Genomic DNA, 27,766 nt, shown 5'->3' on the forward strand with positions numbered 1-27,766 from the left:
AACGCCGTATGAATTTGGTGGCGATGGGATTCGAGCCTTGTGCTGGGCTTTTAGGCCTACTCCCGCTCCTCAGCTTTGCCGGGATGGCGCCGGCTTGATGGGGAGTCCCAGGGTTGCAATGAGCGGGAGTTGGCCCGTTGGGCTTATAACATCCGCCGAGGAGCTGCTCCTTCCAGGCCAGGGCGTAGTGGGGGCCGTTCTCCGTGCTGGTCCTCCCGTATCCTTCCCGGGATTTTTGCCTGCGGTCTCCGGTAGGAGTGGAGCTCCGTGCATCGTAGTTTGGTCGAAAACAGGTCCTCTGCGGCCTTCTTACCCCAAGTGTTTGTGTTTCAGAATGAAGACCATTCTCAGCAATCAGACTGTCGACATTCCAGAAAATGGTACGAGACTTGGTACTTGCATTTTTCTTACATCTTTACTACATGCTCTATACCTTGTTCCGAGGCCTCACGAATATGTTCTCTCCTAGTCGACATTACTCTGAAGGGACGCACAGTTATTGTGAAGGGCCCCAGAGGCACCCTGCGGAGGGACTTCAATCACATCAATGTAGAACTCAGTCTCCTTGGGAAGAAAAAGAAGAGGGTGAGTTTTTGTTCTTGTTTTTTGACACTTCAGTTACTTGTTTGGAAGGTTGTGATTTAAGAGCATCAAATTGGGTTGCTTTTAAAATTATGGAATTTTTAAGTGTTTTAACTTAAAATTTGGTGTCCAGAAGCGTAACTAGTTTCGGTGTTGTTGCTTCAGTGAAATTGGAAAACGAGATTCTGAACAGAGTGGGTTATAAAAGATCAGTACTAGTAGTTGTCATTCGTATCAGGTGTTAATGCTGTTACAAGTTAAGTTTATTTTTCTTCTGATTGTTTTGTAAGAATCTTAGGAACGCAGAAGTAGGTCTTTTAAACCTGGTATTTTAGTTTTCCAGGAGTGAAGTTTGATGTAGCTTGTACAAAACGTGTGTTCTGGGTTGTCATTCCTTTGTGAAGTAGTAGTGTACCTGTAATGTACAGTAACGAAAATGTTAATTGAGGGCTTTGTGGTTTAATTTTTCCTTGAAAATCGTGTGCTTTAATTTGGGCAAATACTAGAATCTAGAGTACTTACTGTGCATAAATGGACTTTTTTCCAAGCCTACTTACTACTGGAAAGAATTTTCTAAAGTTTTTGTTCTGTTACAGCTCCGGGTTGACAAATGGTGGGGGAATAGGAAGGAACTGGCCACTGTTCGCACTATCTGTAGTCATGTACAGAACATGATCAAGGGTGTTACACTGGTAAGCAGGTTAACCAGACTACTTTGTTTTGGAAGGGGAGGTTTCTCAGCTGTGACTTATGTATGCAACATAAATGTCTGCCGCAGAGAATAGATTATGCATGTAACTTAGTGAGTTATGTGTACTTATTAAGTACTTGGGAAAAAGTGATCTTGGCAAATGTGTTTAATAGGCATTCCTGGGTCTTAGGATTAAGTGATGTGAGTAAAGATTGAGTGATAGATAAGAGTAAAGACCAGATGGTCTTCACAGTATGCTGATGGTGTTTTTTCCACACAAAATAGGACTCACCTTTGGGGTGCATTTTTTTTTACATAAAAAATGTAACATACAGGGTAGGCTTTGGTTTCTTATTTTATGCTTGTCACCACCAGGACCTCTTTTAGGGATAGAAAAAGGTGGGTCTAATTTCTGAGCTCCCTGTCCATTTCCTTAAAAACATACCAGGTTAGGTTCCTTGAGGGCGGGAGGCCTGTCTTGGTGTCATCAGTTCTTGCGATCTGGCGTACCTTAGTAACTCAGTATGTTAGCTTGATGTCCAAGATGAAGGGCTTTGGGGTTCTCCTTTACTGGGAAACTAGCATTGTTTACTGTGGGCATAGCAGGTGGTAAAATACATGCTTCCTTAAGGAGCTTCACAGTCCAGTGAGGAGACACAAACACATGTTTGTATGTAAAATTGTTGTAAGGCTTGGTATAGGTGATACATTTTACAAAACCTTGACAATGAGTGCTGCGTGAGAACTGTTTCAGTTTCTTTTGTCAGGAAGGAGGAAATTTTCCTCTAAAGTCTCCATTGGTAATTTCTAGAGATTTGGTCATCTTTTTCTAGGTGCAGGGAGGGAGACAGCCTTGAGAAATATGTAAATGTTCCCTATAAAAGGGCAACTCTTACTTGGTTTTCAGAGAAAAACTGGAAATCCTATCTTTCAAATTTCTCAGCATTGCTAATAGTTTGTTTATTTAACCTAGGGCTTCCGTTACAAGATGAGGTCTGTGTATGCTCACTTCCCCATCAACGTTGTTATTCAGGAGAATGGTTCTCTTGTTGAAATCCGAAATTTTTTGGGTGAAAAATACATCCGCAGGGTTCGGATGAGGCCAGGTATGGTTTAGAAATTTTCTTTCTACTTGTGAAGGCTGGTATTTTGGGTTAACTAAAAATAAGACCAGATTTATTTCAGAATTATCCAGTTTGATTATGGCTTTGTATCATATTTATACCAGTTGTGGTTCCTGAAGACTTGCATTTGGGGTAGTTTGCAGGCCATGGGAGCTTTGATTGGTTTTGCAAAGTGAAATCCAAAAAAAGACCATTTGAATAGAGGTTAATACCTAGATTTCCTAGTTTCAAGTCTCAGCTCTCACTGGCAACCTTGGGCAGATTACCTCTATGTAGCTCATTTTACTCATCTGGAAAATTGGGAACATCTCATGATTAAATGACTTCAAATTGAAATGCGTTTTAAAAATAGTTCTTGTCTGATGCATAGTTAACACCGAAGCATTAGAAAGTTTTAAAACTTAGTGCTCTCGATGCTTTTTGATGCCGTTGAATTGGGGGTGTGGGAAGAAGGGATTGTACCAATTAATGGCTCTACAATAATATTACATGATAGTTGCTATGGTCAGCAATACTTAATGAGAGCCCTTAGGTGAAAAATGAGCTTTAAGGGATACCAAATATACAATAGAAGTAAGACTGGATACAAATCTTTGTACAGCTAAATCCTAGCTGAATACCTTTTTCTTGTACTCCTTAATTGAATCGGAGTCTATAATCAGTCTGGGACAGATTCATTCAAGCAGGAATACAAGATTGGCCCAGATAATACAGATTCTTTTACAAAACAATTTCTTTTGGTGTGTGGAATTTTAAATGGAATAAATTGCTACTTAATTTAAATATTTTAAATATGCTACAAATCTTATGTTGACACTATGCACATGCTCTCTTACCTTTTTAGGTGTTGCTTGTTCAGTATCTCAAGCCCAGAAAGATGAGTTGATTCTTGAAGGAAATGACATTGAACTTGTGTCAAATTCAGGTTTGTGTGTTTACTGTGCCTGATTGAACCCATAAAATCTTACCTAAATCTTGTAGTTGAATACATGGTATATGTTCTTTTAGTGAGCTTTTTTCTTTTTTTTTCATCCGTTTATTTTACTTACAGTGTTCCATGGGGAGTTTGTAAAGACACTGGTCAGTCAATTAAAAACAGACCTAGGAACTCTGTACAGAAAAACAATTAGACATGTGAAGGCACAAAAGAAAAGACTCTTAAGTACATTGGATATTAATAGGGACAAAAAGACTCAAGTTTAATTTGTTATACCTCTAATAGAGCAATCAAACATAAGTAACTGTAAATAAAAAAAATTGCGGGGAAGGAGAGAGAAAGCAAAACAATGAGATAGACAAAAAGATTGGTGAGTTTTTTTTAATTGTGGGACTCTAATAAACTATCCCAAGGATACTTGGGTTTTAAGTATATAGCATATAATAAAATACTTATGATTTGGGTTTGGCTGATAAAATAATTGCCTTATCTTTCTCACTCTTACAGCTGCTTTGATTCAGCAAGCCACAACAGTTAAAAATAAGGATATCAGAAAATTTTTGGATGGTATCTATGTTTCTGAAAAAGGAACAGTTCAGCAGGCTGATGAATAAGATCTGAGGTAGGTTCTTGTAATGTCCATATAAATTTCATTAACTGCTTTAGTTGGGGGTCTTAATTGATTAAGAGACTTAAACTGGAGGTGTAGCAAAGGTAGAAAATGGAGAGCTGCATTCTGGAACAGTAAATTTGGCAGAATAAGAGATAGAATTGACACATTTTTACTATGAACCAGTAAGTCATAATCTTAAAGTATGTTTGAGATGATTCAGAGTAGAACTTTTCTGGGCAAGGATATTGATGGAGATTTACTGACATTTTCATTTCTTTTTACAGTGATCCAGTTACAGAAACTGCAAGAGGCCAGGCTCATGTAATATTTTAAAAATGAATAAAAGCTCTTTTGACTTGGGACTTTTTCTTAAATTGATTATCCTTTCCAACTATTTGGCCAGTAAGCAGCTAGGTAAATTCTAGTGTGCTAAGGACAATAACAGAAGGAATAGGAGGGTTTTTTTAGTAAGACTTAATGGGAGAAGTGGTTTGAAGGAATAGCAAGGGTATTTCAGGCAAGAGGAATATGGGTACCAGTGACTGGCGACACTGTGGTTGTTCATTATTGGATGAAGAACTTTGGGAGATGTCCTGAAGGTATGTGTAATTTCGCAGAGGCACGAATTTGAATATTTGTGAGGGCAAGTGCCTGAGTCACAGTAACTGTGTGTGAAAAAGCAGCTGATTAGTGATACAGTCTTAGTAAGAATTAGAAGATAGAGTTAATTTATATTCATGATAAACATGGTTGCTGTGGCCCAAGGTTCTCTGTTTTAGCATAATTTCAGCCATTTACTCCTATGTCCTAGTCCTTGATATCTAAAAAAAAACTTATAACCCTTCCATAGTCTCTTCATTCCATGTGTCATGCTTTAGATACACTACCATACTAGATTATCTTAACTCAATAGGATCGCCTCTAAATCTCTTCCTTGATAGAAACTCCAACTTCATGATTTCTCAGGCAAAACTTAACATTCAAGTTTGATTTCTCTAACATCCTGTGTGTCTAGTCTGTTAGAAAAATCTGTGGGCTGTGCCTTCAAAGTAAGGTATGTTCAGGGACTAAGCAAGGAAAAATAAAACCCATTTGGAACATAAGGATCTTAGAAGATCTTCATTTAGATAAATGAAATGAATTTTTATATTGAGTTAATCTTTGGTTTGATAACAATGGTTAAGTATTTAAGAAATGGATGAAATTGTAAATGCAAGTTTTGCTTTGAAATATTTTAGGTGAAGTTTGGGGTAGGCATTGGGGTTCTAGGTCTAGGGTTTCAATACATTGATATTTGTTGAAGCTGAATGATGGGGATTCATTATACTATTCCTATTTGCAGAATGTTTTGAAATTTTTCACTATTAGAAGATGAAGCCAAAACCTTTTAAACTGATCCACCCTTGCTCCTCCCTCCCCCATCTGTTCTCAGCAGTAGCCAGAATGCATTTTTCAAACTCCCTCGTAACCTTTCTGACCACACTGACTGAGCTGACCTTCCTGCTCCTCCATACCACTGCCTTAAAGCCTTCAAGTTGTCTTTCCCTTTGGAGTGACAGGTTATCTTCAAGTCTATAGTCCAGTGTTTTCAGTGAAGCCTACGTTGACCATCCTATTAATTGTGCTCATTCCTCATGTCCATCCTAGCATACCCTTACCCTGCTTCACTTGTTCTTGTCCATAGTATTTATAATGTAATATTAATAGTTTACTTTGTTGTGTATTGATTGTATGCTTTTTTCCTGCTGGAGTCTGACCTTCATGAGGATGTGGTCTTTTCTACACTGGGATATTCCAAGTAAAGAACCTGGAAAAATGTCTGGCATTTAGTTGTTTGCTGAGTGAATGGTTCCCAGATTGCCAGGGAGATTCAAGTTATGCAGATTCAGTAATAGTAATGGGACTAGAAAGATGTTTTGGAAGGTGTTGACAGAATTTGAGGGTTGAGGAAAGTAATCTCCAAGTGGCAATATTGCAGAGGGATAGAGAGGTGTTACTGTTGAAGGGTGTCAGCATATAGGCAGTAGTAGCAGCTGTGGGAGTAAGTGTGATGCTCTCCAAGAGTGAAGTGGGTGGTGTGAGACCTTCACAGCATAACTATTGCAGTCTGGTTGTAGCTAAGGAGTTATTTCCATTCAGTAACTTGGGTGTGGTAAATGAAAGTCTAGTTCTCCCCAGGGAAGACCTCCACGTTTTCTGTTTACTATGGATAAGCACGTGTGTGTTTTTTCAATTTTGAGGTGTAGGAGTCCATGTTGTATAATCAGAAAACATACTCAGGAGTAAGTTACCCAGTTGGCACACAGTTTGGGAGGATGGGGGAGGCATTGTTGGGGCAGAACCCAGTTACAACACCAAACCCATTCACATTCCACAGTTCTTAAAACTGACCAGATTGTTAGTTGAATATAAATAATCAGCATAAACCAGTTTATTTGGAATAAATTACATCGAGGATTAAACCCCTAGTCACAATGTACTGACCTCATTTTCCAGAGGCTCTTTAAACACCATAGTTGTGATATTTCCATATATATCAGACTTTTTAGTGAAAGGTTTGTTACATTGAATACAACAGTAATGTAACAATATATAAAGTAACACAAGCTACATTTTAAGATGATTTTCTTCCAAGTCTCAGAAAAGCTTAAATTTAAAGATCTTACCCTGTCAAAAGCTATCAACAGTTCCTAATTGACCCTTTATGATTTTAAAATGAGTTTAAGAAAAACCTGAATAGTAAATATAATTGATCATGAGCCAGATTTAAATGTTTACCTAGGATGGTGGCTTAAACCAGTGGTTAAGACTGCACTTCCACTTCAGGGGGTGGTGGGTTTGATCCCTGGTTGGGGAACTAATTCCCATATGGTGTGGCCAAAAGTAAAATAATTACCAAGTGGCAAAAAAAAAGGGAAGGAGGTAAGCATTGGGTTAGGGACTTTACTATTTGCAAGAATTTATGGCAAGGCAACAAGTTTAAAAAAGGGGGTCATAAGTCTTAAGCACTAAATGTAAAGACAAAATAATGCTGTTTAGTGGAGTTACAAACAATACAAGATACTTTAGTCAAAACACAAAGTAGGGACCATAAAAGCAAGATCTTAATTCTAAAGCTTTGTTATTCCTATGACTGGATATGCATTTGTTTTTCAAAACCTTGGACGTTAGAGGTTAAAGAGTTGATGAATTGCTCAACTGATAATCCATAAAATTAAAATAATTGACTAGTAATTGTGTATAGCCTCAAGCCCAATAACTAAGTGGTTCTCAAAAAGAAAATACAAAAAATTCCTTGGAAAGCATAACCTAAAATCTGCTAAGTTTGAAGGAGGGGTGCAGTTGGAGCAAGGAGAATATAGAAGAACACATCTGCCAAATTTTACTATTTGAGTTTGGCCAGCCAGAGATAGCAAATTGATGTCTCATCACTTTTGCATTTGTTTGAATTGACCAGTTATTTGTATCTTTGAAACGTAATGCTGTTACCAATTAGTATCTCAGTTATGTAGGAAGTAAGAGCTTTCCTTTGACTTTTTTTTTAGATTTATTTATTTATATTTACTTATTTTGGGCTGCGTTTGGTCTTCGTTTTTTTTTTTTTTTTTTAATGAGTGTTTGCTCCTTTTTTTAAAATTAATTTATTTTTTGGCTGCGTTGGGTCTTTGTTGTGCACGGGCTTTCTCTAGTTGTGGCAAGCAGGGGCTTCTCATTGCAGTGGCTTCTCTTGTTGCGGAGCACAGGCTCTAGGCACGCGGGCTTTAGAAGGCAGGCTCAGTAGTTGTGGCACACGGGCTTAGTTGCTCTGCAGCATGTGGGATCTTCCCAGACCAGGGCTTGAGCCTGTGTCCCCTGCATTGGCAGGTGGATTCTTCACCACTGCACCACCAGGGAGGTCCCTCCTTTGACTCTTAAAGTCAAAATTCCAGGAGAGTAGACAATGGTTAGTTATTTAAATACTGACTCACCTAAAGAAAGAATGTGTATAAAAATGGGTTTAGGGGCCTCCCTGGTGGCGCAGTGGTTGAGAGTCCGCCTGCCGATGCAGGGGATACGGGTTCGTGCCCCGGTCTGGGAGGATCCCATATGCCGCGGAGCGGCTGGGCCCGTGAGCCATGGCCGCTGGGCCTGCGCATCCGGAGCCTGTGCTCCGCAACGGGAGAGGCCACAACAGTGAGAGGCCCGCATACCGCAAAAAGAAAAAAAAAAAAAAATGGGTTTAGATTCAGGTTTTCTTCCAACATTGAGAATACAGTGAATGAATATTAAGCATAGAGTTCAAGAAAGTCAAACTGCAAATTCAGGTCTAAGAATTTACTTAATCCTAGTTTCAAAAGTTGCAGTGTAGGGCTTCCTTGGTGGCGCAGTGGTTGGGAGTCCGCCTGCCGATGCAGGGGACGCGGGTTCGTGCCCCGGTCCGGGAAGATCCCACATGCTGCGGAGCGGCTGGGCCTGTGAGCCATGGCCGCTGAGCCTGCGCGTCCGGAGCTTGTGCTCCGCAACGGGAGAGGCCACAACAGTGAGAGGCCCGCGTACTGCAAAAAAAAAAAAAAAAAAAAAGTTGCAGTGTAAGAATAGTGTCAACTCATGCAGACCACCAACATTCTGAATTGTGTCCAAAGAGACACGGTTGAGAGGTCCAGATATGGCTGCAGTCTACCCCTTGAGAGGTCTCTGTGTGCATGTGTCAGAACAGTGAAGCACTTCAGGGGAGAGAGCAAGTCTTATGGGATAAATGGTCCCTTGGTAACTTGATAATTTAAAACTTTTCGTCTTTTTAGAATGTTTTAGTTTTCCTAAGTATGCTACATCTTGTCACCTCAGAAAATTCAAGTGAAGAATAATGTCAGTTTGTCTAAAGAAGTTGCTGTATGTGTACGGTGAGGTTGAGTGACTTCCCTGTCATCACAGGCAGTTGGGTCTAGCTCTCTTTAATGTTAGTCATCTGATCTTTAACATGAGATGAGTTTTGGAAATTAAATGTTATTTTTTAAAAATCATCTGGAAAAGACCTCACAAGATTAGATGTTTTGTGAGTGCTTAATTTAATTTTTATTGAGAAAAACTAAGGGATTGATGTGCTAGTCTATACTGTAACTGGCTATAGACAAGCACTATTTACCCTATTTTTTCTTTGCATTTGAGAAACACCCTGACCAAAGGGGAAAGCACCTTGTTAGAAGTGACAGAATTTATCACTGACTATCCCGTGTTGAGTTAAATCTCTGGTATGGAGTCTTAACAAAGTTGCACTATTTTCAAAACAATTTCTTTTATCATAAGAAGCTATTGGTATTAGTAGAAAAAAACTGTAGAGTAATGATAGGAAACAGCTCATCAAACTCCATGAAGCAATGTATCAGATAATCCTCATACCTTACCTTCTAGGGAAGCCTTTACCTTAGATCCAAGAACTAAATTCATTGAAGTTAACACATAAGGGAAAATTTGAACCACACAGTGGAGACATCTATTGTCATTACCTTGGCTATCACTAATATCTCAAAACTGTCGTTTTTCTACAATATAGGCGTATCTTCTGTAAGTTACCAGTATATGGAACTGGAGTGAATTTTTAAACTTTTACATCATGCAGACAGAAATATTGTAGGATCAGCTTAACTAAGAGCTCTCATGGCCTTTTTTTAATGGTATGTGTTGTAAGTTCTTTGCTTTCCAAAATTTTCTTCTCTTTCGCTTATGAAGAACGATAATTGATAAAAGTAGAACCAGGGTGGAGAAGAAACAACATCCAAAGAATATCAGCGGTTTCTTCTGCACAAGAAGGAAGCAGACAATACACTCTGTATTTCTTTGAGTCTGACTGCATCTAGGACTGCTGTTCTCAGAAGGGAAGCCATTGTTGCTGATCAGTTCGTTGTAAAACTGGATTGAGGATTTAGCTTTGAAATCAGATGTGAAGAATCCAAATCTGGGTCTAGATTTTTCTTCAGTCAGTTTGAATACATAATAGCCTTTGATTTTGATTTTATCGATCAAGTATGCTGAAAAATATCAGAAATGAACATTATTAATCACAAGTGGACTATAAAATATCTTTGAATAAGAATTTAGTTTTCACTGAAACAGTCTGAAACTCGTGCCCATAAAATGTGATTTTCATTAAAGGTTTTTTTGACTTTTTTTTTTTTTTTGCGGTACGCGGGCCTCTCACTGTTGTGGCCTCTCCCGTTGCGGAGCACAGGGTCCGGACGCGCAGGCTCAGCGGCCATGGCTCACGGGCCCATCCGCTCCGTGGCATGTGGGATCTTCCCGGACCGGGGCACGAACCCGTGTCCCCTGCATCGGCAGGCGGACTCTCAACCACTGCGCCACCAGGGAAGCCCGACATTCTTCTATGATCTTAAGAAGATGAAAATATGTGTAATGCTATAACTTTAAAAAGAAATTTGAAGTAAAACTTTGATCTATAATACAAAAACACCTGGAGGAAAAGCAGATTTAAGAATTGGAGCCATGAAGCTCAAAGGACTTACTGTCACTTTTGTTCCTGGTGTCAAAAGCAGAAAAATCTTGCCTATTTGGCCTGGTTTTAAATCTCACATGTGCCCTTCGTGCTGCCTAATAACTACACTTGGTTTCCCCAGCCACTGACTCTAGCTCTCCTCAACTTTTTTTTAATAAATTTATTTTTATTTTTGGCTGTGTTGGGTCTTCTTTGCTGCATGTGGGCTTTCTCTAGTTGCGGTGAGTGGGGGCTACTCTTCATTGTGGTGCCTGTGCGGTGCCTGTGCTCACGGCGGTGACTTTTCTTGTGGAGCACGAGCTCTAGGGCGGGCTTCGGTAGTTGTGGCTCGCGGGCTCTAGAGCACAGGCGCAGTAGTTGTGCACGGGCTTAGTTGGTCCGCGGCATGTGGGATCTTCCCGGACCAGGGCTTGTACCCGTCTCTCCTGCATTGGCAGGTGGATTCTTAACCACTGCGCCACCAGGGAAGCCCTCTCCTCAACTTTTCCACACCGTATTTCTGTCCTCAAACTGATAGACCCTACTCTGTCATCCTTGCTTTGAAGTGATGACCTTCCTCCCTACTTACGCTGAACTAAAGCTCTCAGGGGAGAACTTCAGTCTCCTATAATCACATCTACCCACCTACTGGCATCTGCACTGGTATTCTGCTTTCTCTCCTGTTACTATGGATGACCTATTCATGCTCCTGGAGGAAGCTGACTTCTCCACTTACACATTCACTAAGTTTATTCTCTCTTGTCTACTCAAGAACATCGCTCCAGTGTTCTTTCTCTTTTCTCATGTATTCTCCCTCACTACTGGATCATTTCCATATAAATATGCTATAACTTTGGTATCTTAATAAGCAAAAACAACCTCCCTTGGTTGCACATCTTCCTCTAGTTATCTTTTACCGCATTGGTTCCTGTTCAGTCTGTTTTTTTTTTTAACTGGTTTCTCAGGGCTCAGCCCTCTTCTCTATGCTTGCTATCTTAATGATCTCTGTCAGCTTTATTGTTTCAAATACATCCATTTGCTCTTGATTCCCAAATTTGTGTCTCAGCCCCAGACCTCTCCTCTGAACCTGAGGTTCATATCTGTTAGCCTACTTGACATCTCTAATTGGACGTCTAAAAGACATCTCAGACTTAACCTGTGCACGACAAACAACTCATCTCCGAAAACCTGTTCCCCATCCTGATAAATGGCCATTCATCCTTTTAGTTACTCAAGCCAAAATGTTGGAATCTTCTCATACCCACATCCAATCCTGTTTGACTGCCTTCAAAATACATCCAGAACCTGGCCACTTCTCACCATTTCCACTCTTAATAGCCTGATCCAATCCACTGTTACCCTTACCCTGACCAGTGCAATTCTCCCTGTTTCAATTCTTGCTCCTTTACAGTGTACTCACAAAGAGTAACCAGAGTAATTCTTCTAAAGTGTGAGTTGAAGCATGTCACCCTTCTGTTTAAAGCCTCCTAGAATCTTCCTATTTCACTCAAAGAGCCACAGTTCTTACAATGGCCTACTAAGCCCTACCTGATTTGCCTCTTCCCTTACCTCCTTGACCTCATCTTCAATTACTTTCCCCCTTGCTCATTATTTTCTAACTAGCCTGACCTCTTTCCTGATCCTCACATAGGCCAGGCATGCTCCAACATCAGGGCTTTTGCATTTGCTCTTACCTGGAACATTTTAAGTAACTATCGATTTGCTGCCTCACTTGTCTTTGAGGATCTTTGAGGTTCCCTAGCCACTCTATTTAGAATTGTAACCACTCCTGTCTCCCACCTTGAGGCACCCTCTTCTCTGCTGTTTTTTCTCCACAGACCTTTTCACCCCTGACATGCTATATGTTACACTTGTTTGTTGACTTATTCCAGAAAAATATAGGCTCCATAAAGGACGGTAATCTTTATTTTTGTTCAGTGGTGGCATAGTGCCCAGAACAGTTTTTGCCCATACTAGGTACTCAAATATTTGTCAGATAAATGAATAAATTTCTAGGAACTTTTTGCAGCTTTAACAAATTGATCATGAACATTTAAAAATAATATTTTTTAGAAATGTGATATTAACCAATGCTGGGAGGAGTATGTGAGATAAGCACTCTCAAACACTGCTGTTTATAATATATGATCCAATAATTCCATGTTGGAGAATCCATCCCAAGGAGATCATTAGAAATAAAGACAAAAATTTATACAAAGATACCTATTTTTTAGTAGTTAAAAAAACACCTAAGTATCAAACATTAGAGGGGTGGCTAAGTACACAGGTATGTCCCTATAATGAGATATTAAGCAACCATTAAAATGTTAACAAGGAACTTTTAATGACAACACATTTATAATGTGATATTAAGAAAGTTGGCTACAAGACTATATTATAGTATGAGCTCAATTGTATTAATGATATCTAGTCAGCACGAATCTAGGCACTTTTTGGGGGGTGTAAGATTTCAGGTTTTTTTTTTTAATAACAAATTTGATCAGTTATACATATACATATGTTTCCATATCCCCTCCCTTTTGCGTCTCCCTCCCACCCTCCCTATCCCACCCCTCCAGGCGGTCACAAAGCACCGAGCTGATCTCCCTGGATTTCAGGTTTTTAAAAATATTTTTCTCTGCCAAATTTCCCATAATGAGCTGACACTGTCTGTCATTAATGAGCCTGTTCCCCTCATTCTTCTGTTCGTATTATCTGGGAATGTCATACTTCACTGTATGTGAAACAGCCCCCAAACCTCACCTTTCAAAGCCTCCTGAATGTATTTCTCTAAGTAGTATTTTCGGAGTTCATCATTTTCCAGAGACTGGTCGTCGATGCCACTGGCCGTGATGTAAACATCCACGTCTCCATAGTTCCTCCGGATCCACTTCAGCACCTTGCGCTCTCCCCAGGGTATCACGGCCAGGCGGGTGGGGGAGCTCAGGCAGGTGATGTCCTGCAGAAACTGGATGTCCCTGTCCGCGTCGTAGTTGCTGCCGTTCTGCCGCTCGTGCATCACGAACCTGGTGGTGAAGTGGTTCAGGGCGTAGAAGTCTGCAGTGCCCTTGACCAGCCTCCTTTCCTCCTCGGTGAACTGAGGCAGTGCGGAGCGCGTGAGCCCTTGCCTGTTCTTGGAGGTGATGTACTCCCTCATGGCCAACGGGTAGTCCCCGGTCTTGAAGAGGGGTTCTGCGAACCAGGCGATTTCGAACTGGAGGAAGCGCTCGGCTGCCTTCCAGTGCGAGTCCGCATAGGGATTGGCGGGTTCGGCCCAGTCCGAGTGCAGAGACAGCGACACAACCCCACGCTGCGCAGGCCTGTACTGCTGGTCGTAGAGGTGCCAGGCCAGGGCGTGGGCGATCATCAGGTGGTGGGCTGCCCAGTAGGTGTCGTTACTAGAGCGGTCGTAGATGTCACTCAGCCGGTTAGGCTCGTTAATGGTGATCCAGAGCTTCACGAGGTCCCCCAGCTCCTGGAAGCACAGGTCGGCATAGTCCTGGAAGGCCTTGGTCGTTGACCGGTTCAGCCACCCTCCGCTGTGCAGCAGAGGTGCGGGGAGGCCTAGGTGGGCGTGGGTTGGATAGTACAACGTGACCATTGAGGAGATGTTGAGCTTTAGTCCCTCACTGACCACACACCTGTAGTACCTCAGAGCCTGTCGGTTAACCGTGGACAGGTTGCCAGTGGGAAGGATTGAGGGCCAGTCCAGAGCAAACCTGTAGTGGGTGACTTTCATTCTTGCCAACATCTCAAGCTGTCTTTTGACACTGACAAAATCCGTGCATTGAGCTGGTCGTGTTTTCAGCCTCACTCCTTCCACTCGATGCAACAGTCTGTTGCCCGTCACATTCCACACATACAGGTGAGGATCGCTGAACTGTGGGGAGGAAGCCACCGACTCTGGCTGTGAAAAACAAGCACATTCAGGTAAAGCACACCCTGGCAGACAGACTCGGCATACATCCTCTGAGAAGAAGAGCCTGATCTTATTTTGCCTCTCACTGACAACAGAGAAAATAAATGATGCACATGTCCTTCATAACAACATATGTCTTCCTGCTATTCTGGTGATGTCAGAAAAAAGGCCTGATGAGTTATCCTCCCTCTCAGCCCTTGAAATTTACTGGGGAGACCAGAAAATGTAGAGAAGGAACTACACCCAGGGCTTGCCTTGGAAAACAAGTTGTCTTTCAGAGAACACTGAGAAGGGACTTTGCTGGTGGCACAGAGGTTAAGAATCTGCCTGCCAAGGCAGGGGACATGGGTTCGAGCCCTTGTCTGGGAAGATCCCACACGCCGCGGAGCAACTTAGCCTGTGCGCCACAACTACTGAGCCTGCTCACCTACAGCCCGTGCTCTGCAATAAGAGAAGCCACCACAATGAGAAGCCCGCACACTGACTGCAACAAAGGGTAGCCCCCGCTCGCCGCAACTAGAGAAAGCCCGTGTGCAGCAACAAAGACCCAACACAGCCATAATTAATTAATTAATTTTTAAAAAAAGAAAACACTGAGAAGCTGTTTTCCAGTATGTCGGTCCTAAAAACCCAGTAATGTAGTGGGGGTCTCTCATGTGATTCTGTTCAAATGCATCAGGAAATTGGCTTAGTCCTCTCAGTTAAAAGGAGTCACAAAAGATGGACCTTCCAAACCCTGCCATAAATTGAAGGTGAAGTTAACATTCCAGTTGTCGAGGATTTCACTGAGATAGGCACTTGGGGTTAGAGGGGGCTGGTTGACCCCAGCCACGGTTCCTAAAAGAGGACAGTGGGACAGGGTGGGGAATGACCCCTTGCATTTGCTGAAGGCATCTCTCTAACGCACCTTATTTGAAAAGTCCAAGTGATATCGCATGTGCATCATTCTGTTTCTCCCCCACCCATGTGCCTGTGAGAACAAAGCACTTATTCATCTAAAGGGAGAATACTCCACACCCTCCTTACATAAGGTACTTGAACTATGAAAAGAGAGGACCCTAAAATAACCATCAGAAACTCCCAAGTTGACTCTTCCATCTGATGGCATCCCATTCCCTGCCCCTCCACCAGGGAGAGAGCCCTGGATTCCTGTTCTAATTCTGTCCCTTTAAAACTCAAGGCTTGGCAACTCTGTATAGTGACAGAGCAATCTCACGCACCTCACAGGTGTGATCTGGGCAACTGCTCTGTCAACTCTAAAGCACTCTACAAACATAAGGTACTTATAACTTGGGTTTAGTTTTCCTTGCAATAATTGCCTGCTAGCCCCTTGAGTCTAAATTAAAACAGAAAAGGGCTTAAGAAAAACATATCCAAATTCAAGCTTAATTTAAAAAAAGTAAAAGTTCTGAACTTGTTTTAAAGTGCTTTTTCTTCCCATGACTGAATTTAAATACACCTGGAATAAATGGGTAATTAACCTTTGGTAAATATTTTCCCTCTAATTGTTTTCTCGTGTGTCATCTTTCATAGTCTAATTACAAAATCATATCATTCCCACTTGCCATCTGCCAGCCAGTTATCTAGAACATTAAACTGAGAGAACATTGATCATGTGAGCATTAAGGTAAATCTGTATATAATTATTTGAGTAAAACCCTCCTAGCCTAGATGGTCAGTTTCAGTGTTTTGAAATCGTAGAGCATCATGATATTGAAAGGGTATTTACAAAGGGAAATCTTGCCATAAGGTAAGGCAAGATCAAATGAAAAATCTCTTTCTTTTTTTTTTGGCGGAGGCGCGGTTTGCAGGATCTTAGTTCCCTGATGTGGGATTGAACCGGGCCACAGCAGTGAAAGCACTGACTCCTAACCACTGGACTGCCAGGGAATTCCCCAAATCTGTCTTACTTTAAAAAATCTCCAGAAAGCATTAGTCTTAGCCAGTGTGTGATTAATCTGCCAATAGGTATAGTTAAAGTATTGCACCCTGATCTCAACCCTGGCTCCCAGAGCTTGGTTCTAAAGTTCTATTTTCCACTAAAAGGATCCTGGGATTTTTGGAGTAATGGCTTTTTCCAGGTCTGAGGCAGGAAAAGAATGAAGTGATGGTGGTACATCTTGTGCCAGAAAAATAAGGAAGTGCTTAAAACCTAAAAGGCAAATGTCAAAAAGACACAGGAGCAGCTTGAAAGAGTCCCATTGGCCAAATTTGAGAAAATTTGAGTATCAAAAGGCCCAATGAAACAATGACAACAATGAATTATAACACATTGAATTTAAAGAATTCACCTAATAAATATAGGAGGAATAATCTAATTAGAAATTCACCATTTTGCAATCTACAAAGTAATCATTAATTCAGGCAAGGTTATTGTATCAATGTTAAGACCATTGGTTAAATGTTGTTGGGGAACAGGATATTTATACGGTCTCAAAGTATCACCATCAGATTAATTCTTAATTACAAATGGAAAAGGTACTTTTCAGTTAAGAGATCTGGCAAATGCCACCTGAACCAAGAAATCTGGTGACTATTACTTCAACTAATGTCTTCAGTAATGAAACAAACTGATTTTATGTGCCTCCTAATTTGATGTATGGGAAATACACAACATCATCTATGTAGTATTATTTCCAGAAATGGTTAACTAATCTAATAAAGAAACAGAGAAATCCATGAAACACTCTACAAGCATCTGGCCTGAACTCTTCAAAAATGTCAATACCAAGAGATTAGGGGGATTGCTCTGAATTAAATGGCTAAAGATACACAACAACAAATATGTGTTCCTTGTTCATGATTTAAAAAAAATTTTTTTAATCTATAAAGGACATTTTGGGGACATTTAGGAAAATTTGAATATGGATTGTATGTTGGATGATATTGAATAAATATTAAATTTCCTGAGTATGATAATAGTATGAGATAGGAGAATGTCACTGTTCTTAGAAGACACATGCTGAAATACTTTGGGGTAAAGTATAGTGATGTCTGCAACATTTTAATGGTTCTAAAAGAGAGAGAGATAAACCAAACATGGCAACATGTTAACAATCAGCCAATCTTGATCAAGGGACTATGGGTGTTTATTGTACTAGTTTGAAATTTTTCAAAACAAAATGTTGGAGAAGAATATTGAAGGATGGGCTTCCCTGGTGGCGCAGTGGTTGAGAGTCCGCCTGCTGATGCAGGGGACACGGGTTCGTGCCCCGGTCCGGGAAGATCCCATATGCCGCAGAGCGGCTGGTCCCATGAGCCGTGGCCGCTGAGCCTGCGCGTTCGGAGCCTGTGCTCCGCAACGGGAGAGGCCACAACAGTGAGAGGCCCGCGTACCGCCAAAGAAAAAAAAATATTGAAGGAAAAAAAGGTTGGAGGAAAATAAGATGTGTGTGGGTAGGCATAGCAATATTTTTAAAATGTTACTTTCACTTTATAAGTCTTCCTATAGAGAACATCTACTCTTTTGCCTACCCATCATCTGGCTGAGTTTTCAAAACGCACCCTAATTTTTCTTGGCAAACCACTCATCCTCACTCCTGGTTTAAGTTCAAGGGACGCTGACTCCTTGATGGGCTCCAGGTGTGAGCAAGCAACCCAGGCCTGATGGATCACAGAATTACTTTCCCCTGACCCAAGTGATCAGCTCTTGCTCTGAGTAATAGGAGTAGGGTCCTCAGAGGGGGCAGACATTCACAGTGTCAAACACTGGGGAACAGATGGGTCTTCAGAGGAAGCAGGAACTTACAGGTTGGGTCATGTATAGGCTGGAACTCTTGTCTCCCCTGAGGCCTCTCTTTGCTGGGTCTGGAATTTTGGAAAATATAAACCTACTTGAAGTGGTATGGAAAAGATGGCCTGCTTGTGCCATGTGGAGGAGGAGACAGACACTGGGTAAGTAGGTGGCTCTCCAGGGAACACAAACTGAAGGTGAGTCACTGTGTTTATATTACTCTCTGTATCTTTCCCCCTTTTATCACCTCTGAGCCTTTACTAAAGTCTTATTTAAATATCGATAGGGGTTGAGATTCATAACTTTGCCCACTCATGGTTTGGGCCCTTTTGTCTGGTTCTATCACTTGCACATCTTGTTTTTCCATATGCTTCTAGAATACAGGTAATAGTGTGGTATTGTGGGGTCTTATAGCATAATGGTCAGGGGACAGACAAATCTGGGTAACCCGGACAAGTTATGTAACCTCTCTAAACTTCAGTTTCCTTGCCTATAAAATGAGGTTTGGGGCTTCCCTGGTGGAGCAGTTGTTGAGAGTCTGCCTGCCGATGCAGGGGACACGGGTTCGTGCCCTGGTGCGGGAAGATCCCACATGCCGCGGAGCGGCTGGGCCCGTGAGCCATGGCCGCTGGGCCTGCGCGTCCGGAGCCTATGCTCCGCAGCGGGAGAGGCCACAACAGTGAGAGGCCCGCGTACCGCAAAAAAAAAAAAAGAGGTTTTTTTTTTTTTTTTAATTTAATTTTATTTATTTTTTATACAGCAGGTTCTTATTAGTTATCTATTTTATACATATTAGTGTATACATGTCAATCCCAATCTCCCAATTCATCCCATCACCACCAACCCCCCTGCCACTTTCCTCCGTTGGTGTCCATACATTTGTTCTCTACATCTGTGTCCCTTAAAATGAGGGTTTTAAGATTAAGTAGACAGGGACTTCCCTGGTGGTGCAGTGGTTAAGAATCTGCCTGCCAAGGTAGGGGACCTGGGTTCGAGCCCTGGTCCAGGAAGATCCCACATGCCGCGGAGCAACTAAGCCCCTGCGCCACAACTACTGAGCCTGCACGCCTAGAGCCTGTGCTTTGCAACAAAGAGAAGCCACCGCAGTGAGAAGCCCGCACACCACAACGAAGAGTAGCCCCCGCTCGCCGCAACTAGAGAAAGCCTGCACGCAGCAACAAAGACACAACACAACCAAAAATAAATAAATTAAAAAAAAAGATTAAGTAGACAGAATGCACATACATACAGCGGTTAAGTGCTTGGTACATAGTAGGAGCTTCAAAAAATAGTTATTATTTTGGAAAGAGCATTGTGCATCTGGGGGCTTGAAGTTTGCCTGCTACAGTTCTGCCGCTATTTGTGTTACCTTGGGCAAGTCACTTAGGGCTGAATTATTATTATTTTTTTTTCTTTTTGCGGTACGCAGGCCTCTCACTGCCGTGGCCTCTCCCACTGCGGAGCACAGGCTCTGGACGCGCGCAGGCTCAGCGGCCATGGCTCACGGGCCCAGCCACTCCGTGGCACGTGGGATCCTCCCAGACCGGGGCACGAACCCGTGCTCCCTGCATCGGCAGGCGGACTCTCAACCACTGCACCACCAGGGAAGCCCAGGGCTCAATTATTAATTGATGGGTCTTACTTTCCTCAGCTGTAAAATGAAGGATTTGGAGTAAGAGGTTTCGAAGGGCTCACCTGGCTCTAAAAGTTGACCTTATTCATGCACTATGCATTGAGCACCTGCCATGTGCCTGACATTGCTCTAGTAAGGCATACAGCAGGCAACAAAGCCTCAAACCTCTCCACCCTCTTGAGGAGAAAGTTTGCATTCTAGTAGGGGAAGACAGGTGATCAGTAAGAAAAATGTGTAAAATGGTTATCAGGGGCTGGGGGTGGGGGAAATGGGGAGATGCCGGTTGAAGGGCACAAACTTCCAGTTATAAGATTAACATGTTCGGGGCTTCCCTGGTGGTGCAGTGGTTGAGAATCTGCCTGCCAATGCAGGGGACACAGGTTCGAGCCCTGGTCTGGGAGGTTCCCACATGCCACGGAGCAACTAAGCCCGTGAGCCACAACTACTGAGCCTGCGTGTCTGGAGCTTGTGCTCTTCAACAAGAGAGGCCACGACAGTGAGAGGCCCATGCACCGCGATGAAGAGTGGCTCCCACTTGCCACAACTAGAGATAGCCCTCGCACAGAAACGAGGACCCAACACAGCAAAAATAAATAAGTTAATTAATAAAAGAAAACTGTTGTATGTAGAAAACATTTTTTAAAAAAAGGTTAACATGTTCTGGGGGTCTGTTGTACAGTATGGTTACTATAGTTAATAATATTGTATTATATACTTGAAAGTTGCTAAGAGAGTAGATCTTAAATTTTCTTACCACAAAAAAAGAACTGGGAATTGCGTGTGATGGTATGGAAGTGATAGCTAATGCCACAGTGGTAACAATTTTGTAATATATAAATGTGTCAAATCAACACGTCATACTCCTCAAATTTACACAATATCGTATGTCAATTGTATCTCAGTACAGCTGGAGAAAAAAGGGAAATGTGTAATGTACATAGTATGCTAGAGAGTGATGAATGCTATATAGGAAAATAGAGCAGGAAGGGGGAATGTGCACTGATAGTGATGGAGTTATGCTTTTTGGAGTGGAGGGAAGCCTTATTGAGAAGGTGACATCTGATTAAACATCTGAAGAAGGTGAGGAATGAGACAAGTCAGGAGGCCCCACTGGGGTATAAAGACTTCATAAGGCAAATAACCCAAATTTATCAAATAAGAGGAATCACTGAAATAAAAGGCCACTAACAATTTGCTTTTGACAAAACAAAAATCTAGGGAATTCTTGGCATTCCAGTGGTTAGGACTCCGTGCTTTCACTGCTGAGGGTTCATTCCCTGGACTAAAATCCTGCAAGCCGTGCAGCCCAGCCAAAAAAATTTTTTTAAAAATCTATAAAATTATTTTCCTTTAATTTTGACAGTACTAACAAATGCCTCTCACAAAAATGACTGTAAGTTCACTCTAGACTGTATACAACTTGAGGGCAGTATGAAAAGCTCTCAGTAAGCATGAATTCTTCCTCTTCCTTCCTCTTTCCCCAACTTCCCCTCATAACCTCCAGGTGATCATGGTATTTGATATTGTCTGACAGTTATCTCCTAGATGTCACTGAGTAAAGTGAAAGAAAATATTGTGTACTATTTGCACCACTTTATAGTTAATTTGTAAGTAGCCACTTACCTTAAGGACAGATTCAGTAACGCCCCAGGAGAAATCACAGGGAAACTGACCCTGCACATCTGGTGTGGACTCTTTCAAAGTGAAACCATTGTCTTGTATGATCTGTTTATAGTAACGTGCTGAAGACTTGGGCTTTCTTTCTTTTTGTTTACTATTAAAATCCACATAAAATAATCCTCGGCGAGTGGTGTAAGCATCCTGCCATTCGAAGCCATCCAGGAGGGACCAGGCAGTGTAACCAAACACTCGTATTTCATCAAACTTGATTGCTGCACAGAAGGAAAAAAGCAGAGATGTTCAGAGGACTACACACTCTGGTTCATGTTTACGACTTCACTAATGACATGCCAGGGGCAACATATTGTGAAACCAACCTTTTTCCTAATTCGCAGGCCCAATATATCAAACAGAAAATTTATTTTTATATTTGAAAAGGGGCAATTATTTTCATCTAGAGTGGTCTTCCCAAGTGAATGACACAGTTAAAGGATAAAATTTAAAATATTCCTGAGGCTTAGTGTGCAAATCTGTGTCAGAGGACTTCCCTGGTGGTACAGTGGTTAAGAATCTGCCTGCCAATGCAGGGGACGTGGGTTCGATCCCTGGTCCGGGAAGATCCCACATGCTGCGGAGCAACTAAGCCTGTGCACCACAACTACTGAGCCTGTGCTCTAGAGCCCGCAAGCCACAACTGCTGAAGCCCGTGTGCCTAGAGCCCGTGCTCTGCAACAAGAGAAACCACTGCAGTGAGAAGCCTGTGCACCACAAAGAAGAGTAGCTCCCGCTCGCAGCAACTAGAAAAAGCCCGCATGCAGCAACGAAGGCCCAACGCAGCCAAAAATAAACAAATAAATAAATAAAAAGCAGTTGAGGATTTATAAGAAGAAAAAAAAAAGTAAAATACTGAATTGAAATAGTTAAAAAAAAAATCTGTGTCAGAGGGCATGATAATTTCCAGAGCCCTTTGGGACCAATGTAGATGTCTGCTCATGACCAAGAGTTTCTCATTTCAACCTTGGGTTGGTTCCCATTTGTGGACAAACCATCTTCTGTGAAACAATCCTCAGGGACTGAAATATCAGCTTTGAGAATGAGCATATGTGAATGTAGATTTAAGGAGGAGAAAGAAGCACAGTGATGTAAGAGAACAAGAACTGACTGGGCCGAGGGGCAGGAGGGGAGAGGGCTTGCTCTCCTGTGCTCCTGGGACGGGGCTATTGGGCAAGTTTCTTGATCTCTGTTTCCTCATTTGTAAATATAGAAGTTTGGAAAAGATGATCTCTCAGGACTTTTCTAACTTTAAATTCAATTACTTTTAGGAACTAGATAAAAATGAAATATGCAATAAAAACAACAAATACCCCAATCAATCATGAACCATTTTTCTTAAAAACTTTCATTTTCTCATGGTAATGTCTCATTTCTGCACTTTCGGGGTTTTATCACTGATATTCTTTTCCTAAAAGGTGGAGTCAATGTCAAGGGAATTGATGTCAAGAGATTCTGATGTGGGACTTCCCTGGTGGTCCAGTGGTTGGGACTCTGTGCTTCCATCGCAGGGGGCGTGGGTTCCATCCCTGGTCGGGGAATTGGGGTCCTGTATGCCGCATGGCACAGCCTAAAAAAAGGGGTTCCGATGAAATAAGTATGTTTCAGCAGGCCCTGGTTCTAGTCTCTCTGCTGTCGTAGGGTCCTGAGGAGTGGTGGAATGGTAACGCCTGGGGAATGACACCACTTTTGCCAAAGTGCTTGGCATTTGGCCCAGGCCCTGTGGGCAGAGTTCTCTGCTCTGGAGGCCCCCATGTGCATGTGCCCCGTGGCTGGGCAAGGCTCTGTTCCATGTGCTCCTCCTGCAAGTTGGGACAGTACGTCTTGCTCTCCCTGAGGACCCTCCCTGAACACTCTCTTCTGCAGAACCAGGAATTTTTCTCCAAGCTTGTGACATTTTTTTTTCTTTTGGCCATGCTGTACCACTTTTGGGATCTTAGTTCCCTGACCAGGGATAGAACCCGGGCCCTCAGCAGTGAAAGCCACGAGTCCTAACCACTGGACCTCCAGGGAGTTCCCTCCAAGCTTGTGACTTCTAAAGAGAGCTACAGAGTTGTAGAAAGATCCACTGAGAATTCCTTTACATAGGAGAGAAATGGAGCCCAACTCTGTAGGGGACAGAACGTCATAATTCGAGCTTGTCCTCTGCTCCATCGTTTCAGTCAGCCACCTGCAGATGTCACTACCTGAGTAAAGGAAAAGGAATGAGGGGATGGGCAGGGGTTAGAGAAATATCCAAGAACAATAGAAGTTGCTCACCTTAGCCATTCATGGCTCATTCTTTGTCTTCAGACTTTTTGTCATTGAGTCATGTAGTAGAGTAAAAGGAGCACAATCAAAAAAAGCTTTCAGCATCTTAGACTAAAGTACTACTGTTAGAAAACTTTTGACATGTCTCCTTTAGCATTATGTCCTTTTAAAAGGAATGAAACAGCATCTTGTTGCCAATTAAGGATGTATCTACAGTCTAAAATTATTGTTTTCAGACCTTTATTTAAAAGGACACGAGAGTGGGACTTCTCTGGGGGCGCAGTGGTTAAGAATCCGCCTGCCAATGCAGGGGATGTGGGTTTGATCCCTGGTCCGGGAGGATGCCACATGCCACAGAGCAACTAAGCCCGTGCGCCACAACTACTGAGCCTGCGCTCTAGAGCCCGTGAGCCACAACTACTGAGCCCACGTGCCACCGTGCCACAACTACTGAAGCCGGCGCGCCTAGGGCCTGTGCTCTGCAGCAAGAGAAGCCACCGCGATGAGAAGCCCGCGTGCCGCAACGAGGAGTAGCCCCCGCTCACTGCAGCTAGGGAAAAGCCCATGCACAGCAATGAAGACCCGACGCAGCCAGAAATAAATAAATAAATACATTTATAAAGAAAAAAGGACGAGAGTAACGTTAAAAAATTCTGTCAACATTGGAAAATAGAGAAGTCCAGCAATGACCGTAACAACAATAATCATATATTCAAAGGTGACTTTAAATACCCTATAGCATAAGTATTCAAGACAGTTGTTTTGAGCTAATGTGCAACCAACCTTGGAGAACCTGGTTGAGGAAGTTCTTCATCATGTAGATGGCTGTGGTATCCTCTGTTTTCACATGACTGTCTGTGAACCAGCCATTCTCAGTGATCAGGATTCGGGGATTGCCATATTCCAGTTTAATCCAGTTCAGCACATCTCTTAAATTGAGGGACACATTTTGTCCCATTTTAGCCATGGTGTTGTAGGGCTTGAAATTGTTGGGTCCAAAGGAAAAGGCAAAGAAGTCAGCTGTGCCCCTCACCTCATTCTTCTCTGCTTCAGAGAAAAGGGGTAGAATGGAGAACAACTTCTTTTTCATCACCTCTGGATAGTTACCATCCCCGTGGATAGGGTTGGCAAACCACCCGAGCACAGAAACCATGGATTGTTGGCACTTGAGTATATCCATTGTGTTTTCTGATCTGTTTGGTTCAATCCAGTGGGATCCCAGCGTGATTGATAACTGACCCTTCTGATGTGGGCGGAAATTTCTATTGTAGTTATGCCAAACTTTTGAATGAGCCTAAGAACAAGAAAATATTATTAATCTTTACTGTCCTTACTCACGGGGTTGTGACTTGGCTGATAGAAGGTCTTCTCATGGACAAATTAGTGAAGCGTCGGGTGCTGCAGGGGAAAGCTGCCAGGGAACCCTGACGACCGCAAAGTCTGCTCTCTGTTCACTTCCCCTGTGCTTCCATCCTAAAGCCTCCCTTATAGGATTACCGAGAGGCAGGCAGAGAGCTCTTGTCCCAGCTCCATCTTACTTCTCCTCTCCCTGGCTCCCTTCCAGGCTCTCTCGGGGCTGGGTACAGGTGAGACACTATGTGGATTATAGGGTTTCTTCCTCTACATAGAAAGACTCAGAGCAGTGCGCTTTCATTGTTCTACAGAGTCTTCTTTTGGCCCTAACTTAGAAGTCCAGGATAATACAATTTCTATATTCTGTAAATCGATAATAATAGAGCTCACCTCCTAGGCTTGTTGTAAGGATTGAATGAATTAATGCACTCTAGAATAGTGGCTGGCACACAGTATAGCTCTATATAAGCCTTAGCTATTATTACTATTATTATAAAAGGGTGGCAGGCATGGCACAACTCAGAAAACCAGTGGAAATAGTGTAGGATTTGGCGTCAGCACAGTTGGGCTTGAAGTTCAGGTACTAACTATAGTAGCCTTAGATAAGGCACTTAACTTGTGTGAAATCTCTTCATATCCTCAGCTGTAAAATGAAGTTAAAAATAATAATACCCTTTGTAAAGTTGTTGTTAGATGTAGAGCATTATGTACATATTAAATATGTAGCATAGAATAGAGCACCTAGGAGCTACTGCCTAAAGATGGATGTTATTATTATTGGTCCCCCTGGAATTTACATTTCCTGTTGTGTTCACTTAAAACAGAGCCTCGCGATCAGTTTCCAGTCTATTTAATGGGTACTTACTGAGCGCTGACTCATTGCCTGTCTTGCCCTGCCCTGAGAGGCTGAAATAAATGGTGCAGGGATTTGCTCTCAGGAGCCAATAATCTTAATGGGAAAATAAGACTAAAATGTATGAAAGAGAAACATATAAAACTGAATAAAATAAGACACTAAATTAAGGCAGAGGCATGGTTCAATAAAGAACCATGAGCTAGCTGTATGGTTCTTAACTTGAGGACTCCAGTTAAGGACTAAAGGCCAGTTAAATGTGCAAGGTCTCCTTCCTGCCTGGCCAGCCAGAGCTTGTTCCTTTACGTATCCGCCTCTCCTCCTCTCAGCACCTGACTTGCTTGTCTCTTAATGGCTCTTCCCAGGTCTGCCAATTTCTCCTCTAATTGGGTGTTTCTAAAACAAGGGCACAAACCCTTACTGTTTGTAACCCACAAAGTCTGCTTTCAGTCTTGTTCTTTAGCTTTCCTTTTGCTCATTGGAGATGTTTTATATTGGGCTGAATTATCTAAAAGTGCCTTTTTGAAGGTCAAAAACAAAAAAATACGAGCAATGGCTCAAACCTAATAGATCCTGTGGACATTAAAAACGTTCCATAAACTCTGTTAAGTGGGGAAAGATAGACATTAATGTAAGGGCTGAGGATTTCAAAACTGGTGTCTCCTTGCTTTATGCAAGAATAGCTAATTTAAATAACTCCATGAAAGATTTTCTGAAGAAGTACATGACTCAAGGTATTACCTCTATCTACCTGTTCTTACTCCATTTTCATCGGAAGATCCTGGAACCACTTAGCACCCAAACGTTCCCAAACATCCTTAAGAATATCCTTCTCAGAAAAGTGTTCAGGCTGTAGCCTTCTCCCCTGCCTCCACCCCTAGGTTTCAGCTTCTGAAAGGAATCTCAGGGCCGCCCAGGGCAGATTCCACCTTAAGTGGTCTCAGCAGCTCTTTCTGGACTTTTCTGGGGCTGGAATCACAGCAGAAAGTCTTTTTTTTTTTTAAACACATTTATTAGAGTATAATTGCTTTACAATGGTGTGTTAGTTGCTGCTGTATAACAAAGTGTATCAGCTATACATATACATACATCCCCATATCCCCTCCCTCTTGCGTCTCCCTCCCACCCTCCCTATCCCACCCCTCTAGGTGGTCACAAAGCACTGAGCTGATCTCCCTGTGCTATGCGGCTGCTTCCCACTAACTATCTATTTTACATTTGGTAGTGTATACACAGCAGAAACTCTTAACTGCATTTTTCCTGATTTGAAACAAAAGCAATCATGCATTACTAGAATTCACAGGGAGGCATTCTTTGCTTTATTCTAAGCAGTCACTTAATCCCTTGGTAGCCTCAGCACTTTCAACCATAAAAGCCGCAGTGAGTGATCAGTACACCTCTTTAGGGTGGGTGTGCACCTCTTATGTGTAAACTGTGAAGCACTAAACACACGTAAGATTCTGAGCCATAAACTAGCTGCCTTGTGAATATGATGCCATCAGACACTAAAGGGAGAGTGAGATGAAATTAGTATAAATGTATTAAACCAGTCCTAATAGCTGTTAACCGGTTCTAATAGGGAAAAAAAGCAGGGGGGCTTTTCTTTGAAATAGATATTCTATTGCATATTTCTGTAACTATATGAAAGATGACCTAAGCTGTGATGACAGACATGTACCTTTGCAATAGCTTTCCAACCGAGTTTTCTGGAGATATGTATCTCTCCATATATCTATATATACATGTGTTGTTATGCCCCAAGTTGACCTTGGTGTTTCACAGTGTCTCTTTCACCTTTGCTGCTATTTGCATAGGCTATCAAGGTATCTAGGGTTATCTTTGCTCTGGGCTGAAGACAGCCTCTCCATCCTCATGTGGAGAATGTGGGGGAGGTTCTTTGTGCAGCACTTGTAGTTATAACCTGATCTGTTCGCCAGGTAA

The 27,766-nt window shown here is 42.2% G+C and overlaps 2 protein-coding genes across 2 annotated transcripts in view; one reads left to right on the forward strand and one right to left on the reverse strand.

Moving 5' to 3' along the window:
- Positions 1-61: 61 nt before the first annotated feature.
- RPL9 (ribosomal protein L9) lies at positions 62-5,255 on the forward strand. The gene is made up of 7 exons (XM_081238022.1): positions 62-380; positions 470-585; positions 1,179-1,274; positions 2,247-2,379; positions 3,242-3,322; positions 3,842-3,956; positions 4,232-5,255. Exons 1-6 carry the CDS (start codon positions 98-100, stop codon positions 3,946-3,948), a joined length of 816 nt encoding a protein of 271 aa, XP_081094148.1. The 5' UTR covers positions 62-97; the 3' UTR covers positions 3,949-3,956; positions 4,232-5,255.
- Positions 5,256-8,162: 2,907 nt separating this feature from the next.
- Positions 8,163-27,766, reverse strand: part of KLB (klotho beta) — a gene marked incomplete at its 5' end in the record, with an annotated part of 37,538 nt that continues 17,934 nt past the window's right edge. The window contains 4 exon segments of the mRNA XM_081237499.1: positions 8,163-9,952; positions 13,177-14,320; positions 21,322-21,590; positions 24,403-24,913. Of these exon segments, the coding sequence (XP_081093625.1) occupies positions 9,570-9,952; positions 13,177-14,320; positions 21,322-21,590; positions 24,403-24,913 (2,307 nt within the window). The 3' untranslated portion in view covers positions 8,163-9,569.

This window comes from Mesoplodon bidens (assembly GCF_964165515.1).
Source record: "Mesoplodon bidens genome assembly, chromosome: 1".
NCBI classification, from domain to species: Eukaryota; Metazoa; Chordata; class Mammalia; order Artiodactyla; family Ziphiidae; genus Mesoplodon; species Mesoplodon bidens.